Source organism: Poromitra crassiceps (assembly GCF_964638095.1).
Source record: "Poromitra crassiceps genome assembly, contig: HAP1_SCAFFOLD_281, whole genome shotgun sequence".
Classification (NCBI taxonomy): Eukaryota; Metazoa; Chordata; class Actinopteri; order Beryciformes; family Melamphaidae; genus Poromitra; species Poromitra crassiceps.
In genome coordinates this window covers 196,279-215,809 of record NW_028152119.1, presented here as the reverse complement: position 1 = coordinate 215,809, position 19,531 = coordinate 196,279, and the positions used below count along the sequence as shown (strand labels likewise).

The window sequence follows — 19,531 nt, the reverse complement described above, 5'->3', positions numbered from 1 at the left end:
GAAGCTCTGTGTCACACAGGCTGGACACACACAGCCCCCCTGCCTCTGCTGAGTGCTGCTCTCTCTCTCTCTCTCTCTCTCTCTCTCTCTCTCTCTCTCTCTGTCTCTCTCTCTCTCTCTCGCTCTCTCTCTCTCTCGCTCTCTCTCTCTGTCTCTCTCTGTCTCTCTCTCTCTCTCTCTCTCTCTCTCTCTCTCTCTCTCTCTCTCTCTCTCTCTCTTTGATTTGTGGATTTTTTAAATGAAAATCAAATCAACATTCTTTTTTTTCCCCTTTGTCTTCCTTTGTTTCTGAAAAGAAAAGAGAATGACCAAAAAAAAAATACACGGACCACGAGAGCTATGACTTTGAAATAGGAACGGTTTAGATTTCGGGGGGGGGGCGTCGGGTTTATAGGCTTCAAAAGTTTTGGGTCGGGCCCTGAACGTTGTTGCGGGCCCAGACTGGGCTCAGGCTTCATTTCCAGTCCCCCCTTCCCCCCCGCCCGTGCTGCAGACCTCTAAACTCAACTCAACGGCAACACTGCCCCCCACCAGGGGGCTGAGGAACTACAACTGAGCAGCTGGGTGGAGAGAGAGAGAGAGAGAGAGAGAGAGAGATTCCAGTGGATGTACAGTATTATGGCCGTGGGTTGGTCAGGAGCGTGTGACGGAGAAGCACAATGGGAAAGTGATGGAGATGAAAGGGAACTACACGGGATTAGCAGAGACGCTCCAAAGACTGGATCAAGCCTTAAATGAACAGGTGGAAACACAGTTTAAAGCTTTTGTAACCAAATACTGTTTGCACTTTATCCATATCTATGCACACCAAATGATGTACAGTATATTCAGTGTCTTGTTTTATTTTGTTATGACAATACAGTGCAGTAATAGGAAATAAAGGGACCACGTTTGTTTAGGGAAAAGGGGTAAAAGGAGCAATGTCATAAATGTTCAGGCAGTTAGTAACACTAACCTCCCCCCCGTCCTCACCGTGTAGTTGAGTGACTGCTTAGATGTTTCATAGGTGGCCTTGGAGGGATGGGAAAAGGGACTGGAGGACAGTGCGATGTAACAATCAAGGTCTTTAAAGCAGGATTGTGAAACCACGTTGAAATGAAATGTAATAAAACCTGTGTCTTGTTTGACTGAGCAGGAGAATTGATCTGAAGCAGCACTTTGTGAAAACCAAGCAGATCACCAAACGGACGCAGGTGTCATTTCCCCACGGGCCTGAAATGGAAACGACCCTCAGCTTTGGAAAGAAAGCAGTGAACTGTCAAATCAAGACGGTTGAAATTGGCCTGAAAGGGAAAAAGGGAACATACATACTGTTTACTGTCTATGTGTGTGTGTGTTTACTCAGAGGACTCTGTGCTATAAAAGGAAATGGGAGATGAATGAAAGGTCTCTAAAGGCCGGTGCGTGTGACAGAAAGGGACTTCCTTTCTCAATAAAGATCTCTTATCAAACTCATCTGTGTATAAATGTTTAAAAGCCATAATTAAAAAGAGTTTCAATATTCTAGTGAGTCAAGATGGTCTTTATCCTAATTGTTTTTGACCTCGAGTGCTACTTTGGATTATTACCTTAAAAGGTGCTTTGTGGAGCATTTTAACATCAATAAACCATTGCTACATTAATTTTTTAGACATTATAGGATAATTCCGATAAACCCTTTGGTGAGACGATTGGCGGCCTCAACCCGGCTCCACTCTACGTTTTACATTGTGAGCTGTGTTGGGTCAGATTCCACAGGAAATCAGCTGTGTGGCTTAACGCCACAAAACCAAACTTTATTCCAGTTTTAATGTCGGCGCTGAATATAGCATATCTGCTAGCCTGCATATCTGGCTATAGGTTATCATATGAATGAGCAAAACATGTGTTTTTGGTGAGAATTTTCCCCTTAGCCGAATTCTGCAAAATACAGGAAATTCAAATCACCACCCCAAACTCAGCTTGGCGCTAATGATTAGCAGCAATGAGCTTTTGAAATCCCCCCCCTAGCAATGATTGTTTACTGTGCTTCAAGCACAAGATACTGTCTACTAGTTTCAAACCTTTTCTCAAAGGACCCAACTCTTTTCCCCCAATTCCCTCATGCTCAGCGGCCCAGCCACAATATTACCTTCCTGTGGTTTTGTTGACTCATGCGCTCCTTTCCTGTCAACAATACTTTGTAGGCTTTCCAGAAGATCTCAGCATCACAATGAGTCTGCTGGAAAGCAGCTATCTCCGTTTTTGCAGGTTGCCAGCTCCTATCAGTAGCATCATGATGGTCCTGGTAGACAGTCAGTTGCTCCCAGGCTTGTAACAGGCATTTCAATCAGGAGAGAGAGTCTATCCTTGAAGTAAAATGATGATTTATTATACAGAGGATATAATAAAATGCATATAATGCAATTTAATTATGGTCTGATTTTATTTTATTTTATTATGGAAATACAACACAATCCAAGGGATAGCATGTGAAAGTGCAAACACTTATTTCCAACATGGTCCCTGTTGTTAAGAACAGGACATACAATACACCCAACATATAATGCACATTACAGGTTAATTAAGAAATAAACAATGCAAAGAAAAACAAAAGATATAGGTCAAAGTCTTTGCTGCTCAGACTTTGCAGGGAGATTTTGTAATCGAAGGGGACGGCCCTCAGCAGCATCTAGATCAGACCTGGGCGGGTTATTATTTTCTGCCCCGGAGGGCCCAGAACCGGCCCTCTTGATGGTTCTGCCTGGCCCGGGAGGTCCAAGACAAACCACACCATTTTACTTATGAAGCTTGAATAAATCGAATGAGATGACCTAAATTGGTTGTTCGGAGTGATTTTCAATATAATAAATGTTTCTATAATTTAATCTGGTGATAGAATTAGATGTTACGGCATGACAATATTTTTTGGCCCTTTGCAACAATCTGGGTTTCTCATGTGGGCCCCCCAGGAAAAATTATTGCCCACCCCTGATCTGAGGACAGCGGCGCGCACGTCCTTGCTGGTGATTTTTTTTTAAACAGGAAGTCGACAACCGGCAACTGCTGAGAATCATGGGAAACGTAAGTCCAGGAATAAGGTGAATAGGTGCGTTCCCCCACTTCTTCAGATAGCACTACACCTCTGGCTGACAGTGAGGAGTTTCACTGGCAGGACGTAGCGTGTGGGAGGACCACGCTATTCCCACCAGTTCCCCTCCCCCCGAACAGGCGCCCCCGACTGACCAGAGAAGGCGCTGGTGCAGCGAACAGGACACATACCCTTACTCTGGCTCCCCACCCAGAGACATGGCCAATTGGGCCTGCATGGACCACACATGGACCACATTTGGAGGGGCTGCAAGAGAGAAAAGAGTCTCATCCCAACTGATCAATCCTGTTTGCCCAAATTAATTTCTGGTGTCAGTTATGGTCACTGGTGGGAAAGTAGGAAGTGACAAAACAAAACAGGAGTAAAAATGTGTGTTAAACAGCAGCCAGAAAGAGCTCCATCCAGAACATCTGTTGCAAACACTTTTTTTTCACAATTTCTGGGTAATGAAGTACCTCAAAGTTCTAACTTTAAAAAGTTCAAACAGTTAGCTCCCGCTGCCACTTGGGGGTGACAAAGTACTGTACCAAGTTGCCTCCTGCAGCTTTAAAGCAGGTCAAATGAAATGGCAAGACTTCACTTCAGATTATTGTGTGTCACATCATTTTTTATTTATAAATAGGTTTTTGAATGAAACAAAAGAAAAACAATTATGGCAGACAAGAGTATGTCTTTTGAAAACGTTTTGCACAGGCATTTATAGGTCAAGAAAACAAAATTAAAACCTAAAACAGCCAGTTTCTTGAGTTGCTCAATACTTTATTAATGCTTTATTTGCCTGCTCATTGAAAGCTACAGTGGGTGTGTGGAGGCCCTCTGAACCCTGAACCCCCCCCCCCCCCCCCGCCACACACACACACACACACACACACACACACACACACACACGCTTTCCACTTGTCATAGGAGAAGTCTTAATTATGATACAGCCTACGCACCCAGGAAGGACTTCATCACTTCCTCCCTCCCCTCAGTCCGTTCTGAGTGTGTCTCTTACTCTGCCCCCTCCACCAGGAACACAGCAGAGTCTGAAGCTGTCCAGCTTAATCCCCCTATCATTTTAGGCTATCCAATCGACACTGTCTGTCTGCCTGCCTGGTACATATACACCAGTGGCGGTTCCTGAGCTTGAAAGCAAGGGAGGATATATATATATATATATATATATATATATATATATATATATATATCCTATATATGTATATATATCCTATATATATAATATATATATATCCTATATATATAACAATATAACAATATAACAATATATATATATATAACAATATATATTGTTCTATTTTGTTTATTTTATGTTATGTGTGACCGTATGTCCTGATTTATAAGACCAGGGACCATGTTGGAAATAAGTGTTCACACTTTTACATGTCTGTCCCTTGGATTTGGTTCTGCTATATCCATAAATAAAATCAATCAATCAATCAATTTGGTGAACATTAAATCCAATATTTCTCTGGTCATAAGAATGGAAAAGAAAAAGGCAGTTGGTTCCTTGTTTTCTGCACACACATGGATCGACAAGTCCTCTATAAAATAAAAGGATACTTATTCTAAAAGATTGTTATAAAAAAAAAAAACTCTTCCAGCCATCGTCTCCTCTGATAAACATCTGTAAAATCAGAATCAGAATTGTCTTTATTGCCAAGTAAGTTTACACACAGACTACAAGGAATTTACTTTGGTGTTCAGTGCATAGCATCAATAAACATAGTAAGAGAACTTAGGAGAGTAAATGTAAAAGGCAAGTATTGCAAGTCAAGAAGCATCAAATATAAAATACACATGTTCAAAGTACTCTATTACCACCACCTGTCGTGACAGTAAGTGTTGTTCTTCGGATGCTAGTTCAGTGAGTTTTGCTCGTAGACTGATCAGACTGATACTGTTGGAATCTGTGGATTCAGCTTTCATTTGACATCTTGTTGCACTCAGTGCAAACAAACAACAACCATTATTACTGCAACCACCACCACATGTACTTTTGTGGCAAGGGGGTAAACAGGTACTCTGGACAAATATCAATAATATCAAATAAAAACATTTAGCCTACACAAAGAATAATACATATCTTTTATAATCAAAAGTCAAAGCTTGAGGGAGTGAAGGCTTTGCCACCTCAATGATGTGATTTTGAGTCATGCAGATGCATCACTAATACACTTTCCTCTGTCCAGATTTTCAAAGCAGCACAGCTGATCACAGTTTGAAGGTGTTGTACCTCGAGGAGAGTTTTTTTGTTCTCTTTCTTTACTTTGTCCTTTATTACAAATTAAATAGGAGTGATGAGATTCATGGTAACAAATAGACTCTTTTCATCACAGAGCCCAGAACAGGTGTGTTGTAAAGTGGTCATTCCTTCACTCCCCTAGACATGAACCCAGTCACACTCCCTATAGTCACATACTGTACACACAGAGCAGAATGACACTCCCTATAGTCACATACTGTACACACAGAGCAGAGTGACACTCCCTATAGTCACATACTGTACACACAGAGCAGAGTCACACTCCCTATAGTCACATACTGTACACACAGAGCAGAGTGACACTCCCTATAGTCACATACTGTACACACAGAGCAGAGTGACACTCTCTATAGTCACATACTGTACACACAGAGCAGAGTGACACTCCCTATAGTCACATACTGTACACACAGAGCAGAGTCACACTCCCTATAGTCACATACTGTACACACAGAGCAGAGTGACACTCCCTATAGTCACATACTGTACACACAGAGCAGAGTGACACTCTCTATAGTCACATACTGTACACACAGAGCAGAGTGACACTCCCTATAGTCACATACTGTACACACAGAGCAGAGTGACACTCTCTATAGTCACATACTGTACACACAGAGCAGAGTGACACTCTCTATAGTCACATACTGTACACACAGAGCAGAGTGACACTCCCTATAGTCACATACTGTACACACAGAGCAGAGTGACACTCCCTATAGTCACATACTGTACACACAGAGCAGAGTGACACTCCCTATAGTCACATACTGTACACACAGAGCAGAGTGACACTCTCTATAGTCACATACTGTACACACAGAGCAGAGTGACACTCTCTATAGTCACATACTGTACACACAGAGCAGAGTGACACTCCCTATAGTCACATACTGTACACACAGAGCAGAGTGACACTCTCTATAGTCACATACTGTACACACAGAGCAGAGTGACACTCTCTATAGTCACATACTGTACACACAGAGCAGAGTGACACTCCCTATAGTCACATACTGTACACACAGAGCAGAGTGACACTCTCTATAGTCACATACTGTACACACAGAGCAGAGTGACACTCTCTATAGTCACATACTGTACACACAGAGCAAAGTGACACTCCCTATAGTCACATACTGTACACACAGAGCAGAGTGACACTCCCTATAGTCACATACTGTACACACAGAGCAGAGTGACACTCCCTATAGTCACATACTGTACACACAGAGCAGAGTGACACTCTCTATAGTCACATACTGTACACACAGAGCAGAGTGACACTCTCTATAGTCACATACTGTACACACAGAGCAGAGTGACACTCCCTATAGTCACATACTGTACACACAGAGCAGAGTGACACTCTCTATAGTCACATACTGTACACACAGAGCAGAGTGACACTCCCTATAGTCACATACTGTACACACAGAGCAAAGTGACACTCCCTATAGTCACATACTGTACACACAGAGCAGAGTGACACTCTCTATAGTCACATACTGTACACACAGAGCAGAGTGACACTCCCTATAGTCACATACTGTACACACAGAGCAGAGTGACACTCTCTATAGTCACATACTGTACTGTACACACAGAGCAGAGTGACACTCTCTATAGTCACATACTGTACACACAGAGCAGAGTGACACTCCCTATAGTCACATACTGTACACACAGAGCAGAGTGACACTCTCTATAGTCACATACTGTACACACAGAGCAGAGTGACACTCTCTATAGTCACATACTGTACACACAGAGCAGAGTGACACTCCCTAGTTACACAGAGCATATATATATATATATATATATATATATATATATATATATATATATATATATATATATATATAGTGTCATGTACGGTATATACATACACACACACACACACACACACACACACACACACACACACACACACACACACACACACACACACACACACAGTAAGATGTAGCTATGTTTCTATATATATAGATAATTTGTCACATTTATGTTTTTAATATAGCCTATATTGGCAGATTTTGGTACTATTTTTTCTACGTTTTTCAAAATGTTTTCTCTTTTTGTTAGATTCTCTACCAGAGCTAATTGATTGATTGAACTATGCGTTTAGGGGCAGGCCGTTCTATCACACAGCCACTACAAAGGTGTGTGAGATCACCCTCATTTTATGAATGAACCTGATGAAGCACATCTGTGAAACATGATGTTCTGACATCTGTTGCCAATAAATTATGTATCTTTGAAAGTCGGTCTTCCTGCAGATTTGTGGAGTGTGCGGTCTCCCTATATACAGTACGTCTATTTCACATCCCACCCAAATCAGCCATTTTGTGTTGAAAAGGCAGGAAGTAAAACAGGTGCAAGCAAGACATTGATTAGAGCCCCAGGACTGGACCAGCTGTCCCTGCAGCGGAGGAACAGCAAACAAGACCTTCTTTGCACCTCTGTTTTACTTCCTGCGTTTTAGACACAAAATGGCTGATTTGAGTGGGATGTGAAATAGGCTAATGAACTTATCCTGATGAGTTTGTTTTTGATCCAGAATAGAATACTACTTTATTAATCTCCCTCCCCGGCAACCTTCAGATAGTCCACTGCTCAAACCTCTGAGCTACCTACCGCCCAAGTCTACCAGCCCACCCTATAGCAGGCTCAAGTCTACCAGCCCACCCTATAGCAGGCTCAAGTCTACCAGCCCACCCTATAGCAGACTCAAGTCTACCAGCCCACCCTATAGCAGACTCAAGTCTACCAGCCCACCCTATAGCAGACTCAAGTCTACCAGCCCACCCTATAGCAGGCTCAAGTCTACCAGCCCACCCTATAGCAGACTCAAGTCTACCAGCCCACCCTATAGCAGGCTCAAGTCTACCAGCCCACCCTATAGCAGGCTCAAGTCTACCAGCCCACCCTATAGCAGACTCAAGTCTACCAGCCCACCCTATAGCAGACTCAAGTCTACCAGCCCACCCTATAGCAGGCTCAAGTCTACCAGCCCACCCTATAGCAGACTCAAGTCTACCAGCCCACCCTATAGCAGACTCAAGTCTACCAGCCCACCCTATAGCAGACTCAAGTCTACCAGCCCACCCTATAGCAGGCTCAAGTCTACCAGCCCACCCTATAGCAGGCTCAAGTCTACCAGCCCACCCTATAGCAGACTCAAGGTCTTTTTAGAATAAAAGAGAAAAATATGTGTGAACAAATCGCACGGCAAAACGGGAAAAAAATAAAAATCCGCTCAGCAAATTTAGATTTGGTATGAATAGTCCCACAGAGATAAATGTTTGTTTGTTTGTTTGTTCTTAATCGCCATGCAATTCATTCACACTGATTATTCGCTTTTGGTCTGAAAAGATTAAAACTGGCCTTGCTCAAGAGTAGCGTATGTTTGGTCTTGGTCCATGGTGGCTGGACTGAGGCTCTGATAGGTGGAGTCTGGCTGCAGAGTAGAGTATGTTTGGTCCTGATCCATGGTAGCTGGACTGAGGCTCTGATAGGTGGAGTCTGGCTGCGGAGTAGAGTATGTTTGGTCTTGGTCCATGGTGGCTGGACTGAGGCTCTGGTAGGTGGAGTCTGGCTGGGATCTGGAGGCTGGAGGCCAGTTGGCATAGGTGACATTCTGTAAAATATAATACAATATTAAGTTCAGTAAGGGTACAAGGCAGGAGAGCATGCCAGCGGTAGCCATGGAAACAGTCCTCCATCTTGCATGTATCCTACATCTATGCTGTTTTAGGCTGTGTGTCCATATAGTGTTTTTCCTCATTAAAAGCAGAGAGAGGCTGCAAGGTGCAGAAAAGATGGCCTCTGCAGAAAAGAGCTTTTGTCTTCCTAAAGGCACACCAATCAAACATTCTCCAACCAACACAGGAGAGACCATAGACCATAGAACATTTCACTCAAACCAAAAACATCGAAAAAATATTTTCTTTAAATCCGCTTTTTTTTTTTTAACATTTTGATCTAAGTTAAATGTTATGATCTCCCCTGTTTCTAAATATATCTGAACTGTTTGGTTTGAACAAGTAAAACTGTTTTTATAAGCATTTTACGAAATGTCTATGGGGAAATGAATGGCGAATGAAAATCTCTGGTACAGTGCTGAAGCAGGAAGTGAGGTTCACTTTGGCTCTCTATGCCATCAAACATTCTCCAACAACTGCCAACATCCTCAGACAACTGCCTGTTGGTGTTTGTCCCTGTCTGTTGGAGAATGTTTGATTGGTGTGCCTTGTGCTTAACTTTAACTAATTATAAACAAACTCATCAGAAAGATGAGCACTTGAACATACGTCAGTGTGATAAGAACTACCTAAAATGACAGAAACCATCAGCCAGACACCAGAGGGCAATCAAGGTGTTTTGGCTTCACTTTTTGGGAGCTGACATGACGTCCATATATTATACCATCAATGGTGGAACTGGAAACTAACTATGAGAATAAACAGAGATACAAAGAGTTAAAACAATTCACCTGCAGGTTTATGGAGCCTGAGTTTCCCCTGGTGTTCGAACCTGTGGAACAGACAGTACAAAGATTTTTATTTGTGTGTGTGAGTGTGTGTGTGTGTGTGTGTGTGTGTGTGTGTGTGTGTGTGTCTGATAGTTGACACGGTTGAAAGCAACTCACCATCACTTTCTCTCTTTCTCTTCCATCTGTAGAGCAGCATCAGACTGACAGACAGCAGCACCACAACAACAACAGTCACACACACAGCCACAACCAGGAAGTCACCTGGGCGAGAGAGATAGAGGGCGAGTGCGGAAGAAGGGAGAGAGAGGAGGGAGAAAGAGAGAGAAGCAAGGGGTGCAGAGCCAAAAAGATGAAGGGAATAATATAAATGAGTTAAAGAACGAAGAACGCCAGCACTCAGTGAATGTCCTTTCAGGGTTTTTATTCCATCATCAAGACCAGTTACAACGAACGTTTCAGCCAGCAGGCCTTCTTCAGCGTTGTGATAACATAAATGAGAAAATCATCCTATTTTATGTGACTATCAAAAAGTTTGGTATCATCAACTAAAGAGACAAACTGGAAATCATAAGTCAGATGTTTTCTGAGTGACAGCTGCTTCATATATAGCTTAACTTGTACTTAGAAACAATGTTAACATGTTCAACACATCCTAAACTACATGTGTATCTTGTGTTGCTGTAAACTCCTCTAAAAATATGACATTTTTACGTGTAGGCTAATGCATGTATAAAACATTTTACATTGTGGAAAATCTGATATCGTTTTTACAACATGTGTGAAATTGTCTTACTTGTCTCAATTGGAGAGGAGGAATCAGCTCTGGTTGTTGTTGCAGGCAGGTCAGCTGGAGGAAGAGGAACTGGTTAAAGGTCAAACACATTCTGTTATATGTTTTTAAAGAGTTTTCTATGTTTAACTAAGCAGGTTTTAACTTAAATTTATTGATGCTTGAAACATTTAGATCCAGTTAGCATATATTCACCATGTAATAATCAAATATAGCCACAAGCGGCAATTGAAGGGTCCAAGCACGATTTGAAAAGACAAACAGACCAAACATTCCAGAAGGTAAAACGACACACACAAACTGACATGTTGTGAAGTTCAGACATGCAGTCTTAGCTTTAGTGTCGGCCCGTGACTTCTGTCAAGTTCATCTTTTCATTATAATCACATTGATGGAGTTGTTCACAACTGACAAACTTCCTATTATTTGTCCTTAATAACTGATGAGTTTGGAACGGACACGTCTAGATTAGATCTCACAAACTTCCACATTAACGGTTGAGCCTTTACGTACTGAGCCAAATAAACACCTGGTATAGGTTTAGTGAGGAGAAACTAACTAAAGGGAGAAGTCATGTAATACTGCAACCTATGGCAAGTAGGACTTGGCCACCAGGGGGTTTGAACCCTGGACCTTTGTAACTCCAAAGAAGGTGTCTTTACTGCCTGCTCCACTGGAGATACATTAAAGTTTACACACAAAACATTACAGAAGGTAGAACAAGAACAACGCTCACTGCTTCACTCTCTTTTTCTGTGCAGAGTTGTGATTTGATGAAATTGTCAAATACATGAATTGCTTCATGCACTGCATGTCAGGTGTAAGAAGTAAACTAAATGTGTCTCTCCTCCTCCATCAGCTGTGATCCCAGTCTTACCTGGGTTGTTGGTCTTGATCACTGCTGGGTCCAGTTTGGTGATGATGTCCTCCTTGACACCAGAGAGCTGAAACACACACTCGTACTTCCCCCAGTCTTCAGGTTTGACTGATGAAACGTTCAGCTGAACGCTCATCTGGAAGGTTCCATCGTGGTTGGGGAGGATCTCTCCCTGGTCCATGAGGTCCTGAAGCTTCTCTCCATCTCTCATCCAGAACAACATGGCTCTGTCTGGGTAGAATCCTGTAGCGTGGCAGGTGACTGGAGAGGAGGGAGACTTCTGGAGGAGAGACACCGAGGGAAGAACTGGAGAGAGAGAGAGAGAGACACACACACACACACACACACACACACACACACACACACACACACACACACACACACACACACACACACACACACACACATAAATAAAATCTTTGTCTGTTCCACAGGTTCAATCACAAGGGGAAACTCAGACACCATAAACCTACAGGTGAGTTACTTTAACTCTTTGTATCGCTGTTTATTCTCATAGTTAGTTTCCACTATTGACTGTATAAAATATGGACGTCATGTCAGCTCCCAAAAAGTGAAGCCATCTTGATTGCCCTCTGGTGGCTGGCTGCAGTATGGGTCATGAATCCCGCCCCCTTCATGTTAGTGGACGGGGCATGAGCCAAACTAAATAATCAAATATATTTTCTCCAAAGATGGTTTCTGTCATTTTAGGTAGTTCTTATCACGCTGATTTATGTTCAACATCTCTCTACACCTCAACCCACCACCAGGCACACAATCAAGACCACGTCGTCAACAACATGGAGGAAGAGCTTGTGAATTGAATTGAGAGGAGAGAGAGAGAGAGAGAGAGAGAGGGAGAGGGAGAATGACGAAGACAGAAACAGGGAGACAGAGAGCGAGACAAAAAGATGTGTGCAAACGCAAAAACATGAGTTGTATACTGTGTGTGTGTGTGTGTGTGTGTGTGTGTGTGTGTGTGTGTGTGTGTGCTGGTTCATATTCACTGTCATGTTTCTGTACATTAGAAACAGAAGAGACAGATGAACATTGTTGTGTTGATGAAACTACATCAGGTCATGTGACTCTACCTGTTCTCTGCAGAGAGCTCTTCCCATAGGACAGATACTTCTTCAGCTGATTAATGCAGGTCTGTGATAAAAACTTCTTGTTCTCTGCTAACTGAGCTGTGTTCTTATTCCAGCTCTCTGCAGTGATGACAGCCTCTGGTTTAGCAGCGATATATGTCCATGTTGTCATGTTCAACACCAGCCAGTCTTCTCCATCATAGCCATACTGTTCAAACCCTTTAACTTCTCCTGTCTCATCATCCCATTCACAGCCAGACATCCTCTGGAGGGTGTGGACACCTGAGAGAGAGAGAGAGAGAGAGAGAGAGAGAGAGAGAGAGAGAGAGAGGGAGGGAGAGAGAGAGAGAGAGAGAGAGAGAGAGAGAGAGAGAGTGTGATCTCTGTTATTATGGGATGGACAGAAACACTGTATCAGTATGATACCAGACGAGCATAGTATTAGTTGTGTGTGTGTGTGTGTGTGTGTGTGTGTGTGTGTGTGTGTGTGTGTGTGCGTGCGCGCGTGCGTGCAGCGCGCGTGTCTGCGTTCGTGCGTGTGTATGGGGCGTTATATGTGAGTAGACATGGCACATTTACGTGCGCGCTTGTCTGTGGCCCGTTCGTGTGTGTGTGCGTGTGCACGTGTGTGTGTGTGTGTGTGTGTGTGTGCGTCCGTCCGTCGAGCGCATATGCAACCGTGTGCGCACTGCACACGTGTGTGTGTGTGTGTGTGTGTGTGTGCGCGTGCGTGCAGCGCGCGTGTCTGCGTTCGTGCGTGTGTACGTGCGCGCTTGTCTGTGGGCCCGTTCGTGTGTGTGTGTGCGTCCCTCCGTCGCGCCTATATGCAACCGCGTGCGGCCGTGCGCACTGCACACTGTGTGTGTGTGTGTGTGTGTGTGTGTGTGTGTGTTTTCAGCAGAATAAAGTGAAACATAAACAAACCTCCAGTTTGCTTAAAGAGCCGCTTTATGTTCTCAATGCTGTTTTTGTAGAACTGCTGGTTACTCAGACACCTCTCAGTTTGTCTCTTCCAGTACTGTGGATCATCTGCTGTTGCGTTGATCATCCAGTCCTGTTTGGGTTCTGCTCTCATGGTGTTACTGCAGTGAAACACCTGAACTCCATCAACAAACCTGACCTCCACAAACTCTGGGCTGTTTGTGACTCCAGAGGATCCAGTCTGGAGAAACTTCACAGAGTGAGTCACTGTGAGACAAACAGGGAAGAAACTCAGCTTTTGAGTTAAATTTTAAATATATTTGTACACTAACAACACAATAAAGAATTTAAATCTCTGTTCAGTGATGATTTAGCCAAATCACTCTTAATTCAATGAATTAATGCACTCTTTCAAACCATTGTATAGATTTAAACTGCTTTACAGTGAGCAGCCTCCAGGAGAACTGAACTCATTTTGTCAGATTGATAAATTCACCAGTGAACTCTAACATGCTGCTGGTTAGGGGTGTCACAATATATCGTCCCACGAAATTTCGCGATAGTAAAACGTCACGATATGTATCGTTGAGATGAAATCTCATATCGTGATTTTTTTTTTTTTTTTTTTTTTTTTTTCAAAAGTAGACAAAGAAACGTCTTTGTTTGTTGAAGTTCAATGTGTGGAAAGTAGTTCAGTTGAACAAGTCTCTGAAGAGACACATGAGAAGTTATACAGGAGAGAAACCATTCAATTGAGTTTCTGGCAAAACTGTTTACTTGACAGGAAAAACTGAAGATGCATAAAAAATAGACTAAGAAAAGTCTTGTTGTTTGAGTTTGAAGAAAAACTGAAGATGCATAATGAGAATTTATACTGCTGAGAAACCTTTTAGTTCAAAGTAAATCTAAGTGACAGTGTAACTCATTCTATTTCAAGATAAGCCTTATCTCCAATCTCATGTTTTTTCTAGTTGTTATTGTAATAACAATTTCCCACAACAGCATGTTTTGTATTTGTGCATTTCAAATAAAATACTACTTTTCCAGTCATATATTGTCATTATTCAAGTTTAAAAAAATATTGTTAAAATCGTATCGTATCGTATCGTTATCGTGAACCCAGTATCGTGATACGTATCGTATCGTGAACTGAGTGTATCGTGACACCCCTACTGCTGGTGAGTGGACACACATTGTCAGATGAAATAATACTATACTATGAGTGATGTGAGTCAAGAGTGATCATCTGAAAGCATCAACAGGCTATAGAAAATATATATTCACATCAATTCTCCATTTAACTTAGCAATACTAGGAAGGTTCAAATTACTCACGCGCATACACTTAAAAGCAGATGTGAATATAATTTGATATTTATAATTATATAATTATACTTTATAATTAAAGGAAAGATTTGAAATGTGATCTTACCTGCAGATGCATCATGAAACCAAAGGAGCAACAAAACCAACGCCTTCATCTTGTTTTGGTAAAGATGTTGTATTTAACGATAAAGATATCTCAGTGACATTCAGTTAAGTCCTGTTTGTATGTTTATAGCTTTGTCCTTGATAAGTCCTTATTCTGAAGATGAGGTTATAGGCTAGTTGTTATCTTGTCTCAGATGAGGTTATAGGCTAGTTGTTCTCTTGTCTCAGAGGCACAGCAGTGGCACAGCATCAAAGCTGCTCATGTAGGTGGAAATGCTTTTATTAGTTGAGGGTGTGTCTTGTCACAGGAAACAAACATTGTGGTCACAGCAAAGGAACATGAGCTGTTTAGCTTCTTCTTCTTCTCAAACACGTCATACTAAATTACATCTTCAGAATAATCTTCAGAATAATCCCTTTGTTCCCAAACATATGATGCATAGGCTGTATTGCTTATAGCCTATCTAAAATAAATAATCTACAAATAATATCAATAACAAACTTTTATTTTTTATTTATTTTCTGTCTGACCGGCAAATAAAACAAGTAGATAGGTCCGGTCTGGCCTAATCACATCTTTAAACTCCTCCCCCTCAGGCTCAGTGACGTACATCTACAGACTGCAACAACAAAAGAAGTGTCAAAATGGATATGACAAAATTCAAGGCAGGTGTGGAGAATTCACATGTCAAATAAAGCACGGTGGCACAGTGGTAGTGCTGTCGCCTCACAGCTAGAAGGTCCTGGCTTTCGATTCCCGCTGTGGGTGCTGAGGGTGTGTTCCTCCCATGTCTTCAGTGCCTACTGCCCAGGTGGGCTATCTCATCAAAAAGGCCTTTCTGTGTGGAGGTTGCATGTTCTCCCCGTGTTACCTGGGGTTCCTCCATATATAACCCTCAACTAAAAACATGCAGAAGATTGTTGTCTGACCAGCGGCGGTTGGAAGAAGTTGGTCCCCGGGCGCTTCACTCCACTCCACATTCCACGGCGCCTCCAACGCATGTGTGTGTGTGTGTGTGTGTGTGTGTGTGTGTGTGTGTGTGTGTGTGTGTGTGTGTGTGTGTGTGTGTGTGTACTGGCTGCCGTGCACATGTGTGCATGCAACAGTGTTTGTGACAAATAAAGACGGGGTTTGTCCGTCGGGTTTAATTTAATCTAAAACGTCCTGACATGTCTGCTGCAGGACCTTCTTTGGCACCTGTGGGCACAGTGAGGATGATGAGGAGAGAGAGAGATGAAGGTGAGAGTGGAGGGAGGAACTTACAGTAAGCAGAAGCTAAACTGTATTAAATATAAAAGCAACTCATAAGAAAAAGCCCATGCTAAAGATTGTTGTTTCCACCATGAAGTTTCAAAGGCCTGAATGAAGAGTCCATGCCAAACCCTTACAGAGTAACCCCCTCACACACACACACACACACACACACACACACACACACACACACACACACACACACACACACACGCGCGCGCGCACACACACACACACACACACACACACACACACACACACACACACACACACACACACACACACACACACATAGTATAACCCCCTCCCACACACACACTCACACACAGAATCTGTGGATTCTCAGCTTTCATGTTGGACTCTTGGTGGAAACATCTATTCCATTACTGCGACCACCATGGCATTTACTTTTGTGGCAATGGGGTATTTAGAAAACAGGTACTCTGGACAAATATCAATATCAAATATCAAATAGAAACATTTACACCAAGAATAATATTGTAGCGTATCGGGTAATTACGTGTATTGGGGTGTTTCCGTGCTTGGTTAGGAACTGATATGTGTGGGTGTGTTCCTAGGGGGAAGGGGATATATGTGACCAGCGGCCGGGGCGGAGGCCAGTCAGGCTATGCGAGGGAGCTGACCGGGTGGTTGCAGAGCTAGCAGCGAAGCTAGCTGCTAGGAGCTATATTGTGAAGACAAGAATAAAAAGCCTGTACCAACTTCAAGTCTCCAGTTCCTTGGACGAATACCCACTTTGTTACATTGGTGTCAGACAGTAAAGCGGTAACGCCTCTGATTCGGCCGAGAGGGGAGAGGGTGAGAAGGAACGGCAAAAGAGACGGGTGGTGCAGCTTTTTGGCTCTAGATCTAGCGCTAGTAAGTTAGCTACCAGGGGTGCTAACTGCTAACTGCTAGCTGCTAAAACCACGTGCGATGGTGCGCGGAGAATGGCCATCGGTGAACAGGAGGAAAGGAGAGCTGACGGCGGGGATCAGCTCGATGCTGGCGGGCATGGAGGCCCGTGTGTTGAGAGAGGTCGGACGGCTGGTGGAAGAGACTCCTGCCTGGGCAGTAGAGGTGATGCGGGCGCTGCGAGAAGTCATGCAGCGGGTGGACTTGATGAGCGCGGAGGTAATGCAGCGGGGAGAGCGGCTGGAAGAGCCACGGAAGAGACTGTGTTGGACCTGCAGAGAGCCGGGCCACGTGGCGAGGTGGTGCCGAGGCGGTCCCGCGAGACGGACCGGGTATGCGGGACAACGACATGGACAGCAGGGAGCCTGCTGGGCATGTAGCGCGATCGGACATCTAGCCAGAGAGTGTCCAGAGGCTGTCGGAGATCGGGGGGCAGCGGGAGAAGAGAGACGTGCAGGCGGCGGACAGGTGAGACTCTGCTGGACTTGCCAGTCACCGGAGCACTTGGCCAGGGACTGCACTGAGAGTGTGGAGGCCGGAGGTGAGACGCAGGCTGGGAAGAGCGTGAGCAGCCGGGGAGAAGAGAACGTTGTGACGGATAGGAGAACGGTGCTGCAGGGGAACAGCCAGAGGGAAGAGAGGGACATCGTCTGCAGCGTTGTTACAGTCGGGAGAGCGACGCTCGTGTCTCCGAGTGAGCGAGAGGGGTTACCGCCGGGGGAACCGGCCCAGCCTAACCGCTATACACCCCCTAACGTTGCACTGCGGAGAGCCGAGGGGAAGATCGACGGCGGTGGTGTTCGCTCTGCTGTCCTCAACCCTGGAGGAGGGGGACGGAAAAACGAGCGGAGAGCCGAGGGGAAGATCGACGCCGGTGGTGTTCGCTCTGCTGTCCTCAACCCTGGAGGAGGGGGACGGAAAAACGAGCGAGTGCGAGGCCGGGAGGACGACGCCAGGGTCAGCTGGAGAGTCGACGGGCGCGAGTGGAGACCGGAGGACGAGGATGTCGATCCGGTGCTCGTTCGTGCATTTGGCTACTGGAACAAACAAAAAGGGGGGACCGAAAAGAGTGCTTCAGGCGGGACAGAAGCTGGGAAAAGGGGGGATGGAAATGGGGTTTAAAAGAAAAGCTAAGGAAAATGTGGGGGCTTGTGTTTGAATTGAAATGTGTGAAAAAGAAGGAAATAATGAAAACTAGACATTATGGAGTGCCTAATGGGAAACTAGACATTATGGGGGTACCTAATGGAAAACTAGACATTACGGAGTACCTAATGAAAAACTGGACATTATGACGGGGGTGCTGAAAAGAAAAGACTGGTTGTTGGGGAATTATAATTTGGTGTGGTGATGGGAAAAATATTGTGTTGGGTGTGTTTTGGTACAGGGGGATGTGTGTGGGTTGTGCATGTCGCGTGGAAGCGACATTAAATTTGTGTGGGGGAAATGTAGCGTATCGGGTAATTACGTGTATTGGGGTGTTTCCGTGCTTGGTTAGGAACTGATATGTGTGGGTGTGTTCCTAGGGGGAAGGGGATATATGTGACCAGTGGCCGGCGCGGAGGCCAGTCAGGCTATGCGAGGGAGCTGACCGGGTGGTTGCAGAGCTAGCAGCGAAGCTAGCTGCTAGGAGCTATATTGTGAAGACAAGAATAAAAAGCCTGTACCAACTTCAAGTCTCCAGTTCCTTGGACGAATACCCACTTTGTTACAATATGTACATATCTTTTATAATCAAAAGTCAAAGCTTGAGGGAGTGAAGGCTTTGCCACCTCAATGATGTGTTTTTGAGTCATACAGATGCATCACTAATGCACTTTCCTCTGTCCAGATTTTCACTCCTCAAGAATTCAAAATGGACGACATTTCAGTCGCAATCGTGCTTCTCGAACACTTTGTTAGGAAACCAGCACAGCTGATCACAGTTTGAGGGTGTTGTACCTCAAGGAGTTCTCATGAAAAAGGGAGCTGGACTCTCTCACACACACACACACACACACACACACACACACACACACACACACACACCACAAAGTCCCAGTGATGATGTCATCAGTGATGTCATAAAAGTCCCACTGATTTCATCATCAGTGATGTCATAAATTCACACACACACACACACACACACACACACACACACACACACACACACACACACACACACACACACACACACAATGTTCCAGTGATGTCATCAGTGTTGTCATAAATTGTGACATCATCAGTGATATCAGAGGCATTGTGACATCATCAGTGATGCACACATACACACACACTGATCAGTAACATCACTGATCATCACTGATTATGATTATCATCAGTGATGATGTCATCAGTGAATGATGTCATCAGTCTGCGGCTCACGAGTCTGGGGGAGAGGGAGAGAATGAGGGAGAGAGAGGAGAGGGAGAGACTGAGGGAGAGAGA

At 44.0% G+C, this 19,531-nt stretch overlaps 2 protein-coding genes across 3 annotated transcripts in view; one reads left to right on the top strand and one right to left on the bottom strand.

The window, feature by feature from the left end:
* LOC310770968 (TGF-beta receptor type-2-like) overlaps positions 1-1,474 on the top strand; it is a 34,241-nt gene extending 32,767 nt beyond the window's left edge. For both annotated transcript variants that reach the window (XM_083663656.1, XM_083663657.1), the window contains exon 7: positions 1-1,474. This exon is cut by the window's left edge and continues 397 nt beyond it. The gene's annotated coding sequence lies outside the window, so the exon portion shown is untranslated.
* An 8,292-nt stretch (positions 1,475-9,766) lies between these two features.
* On the bottom strand, positions 9,767-12,848 carry LOC310770967 (major histocompatibility complex class I-related gene protein-like; the record flags this gene model as incomplete). The annotated part of the gene is made up of 3 exons (XM_083663655.1): positions 9,767-9,789; positions 11,499-11,804; positions 12,590-12,848. The coding sequence occupies 3 exons, from the start codon at positions 12,846-12,848 to the stop codon at positions 9,767-9,769; spliced, it is 588 nt and encodes a 195-aa protein (XP_083519781.1).
* Positions 12,849-19,531: the final 6,683 nt, after the last annotated feature.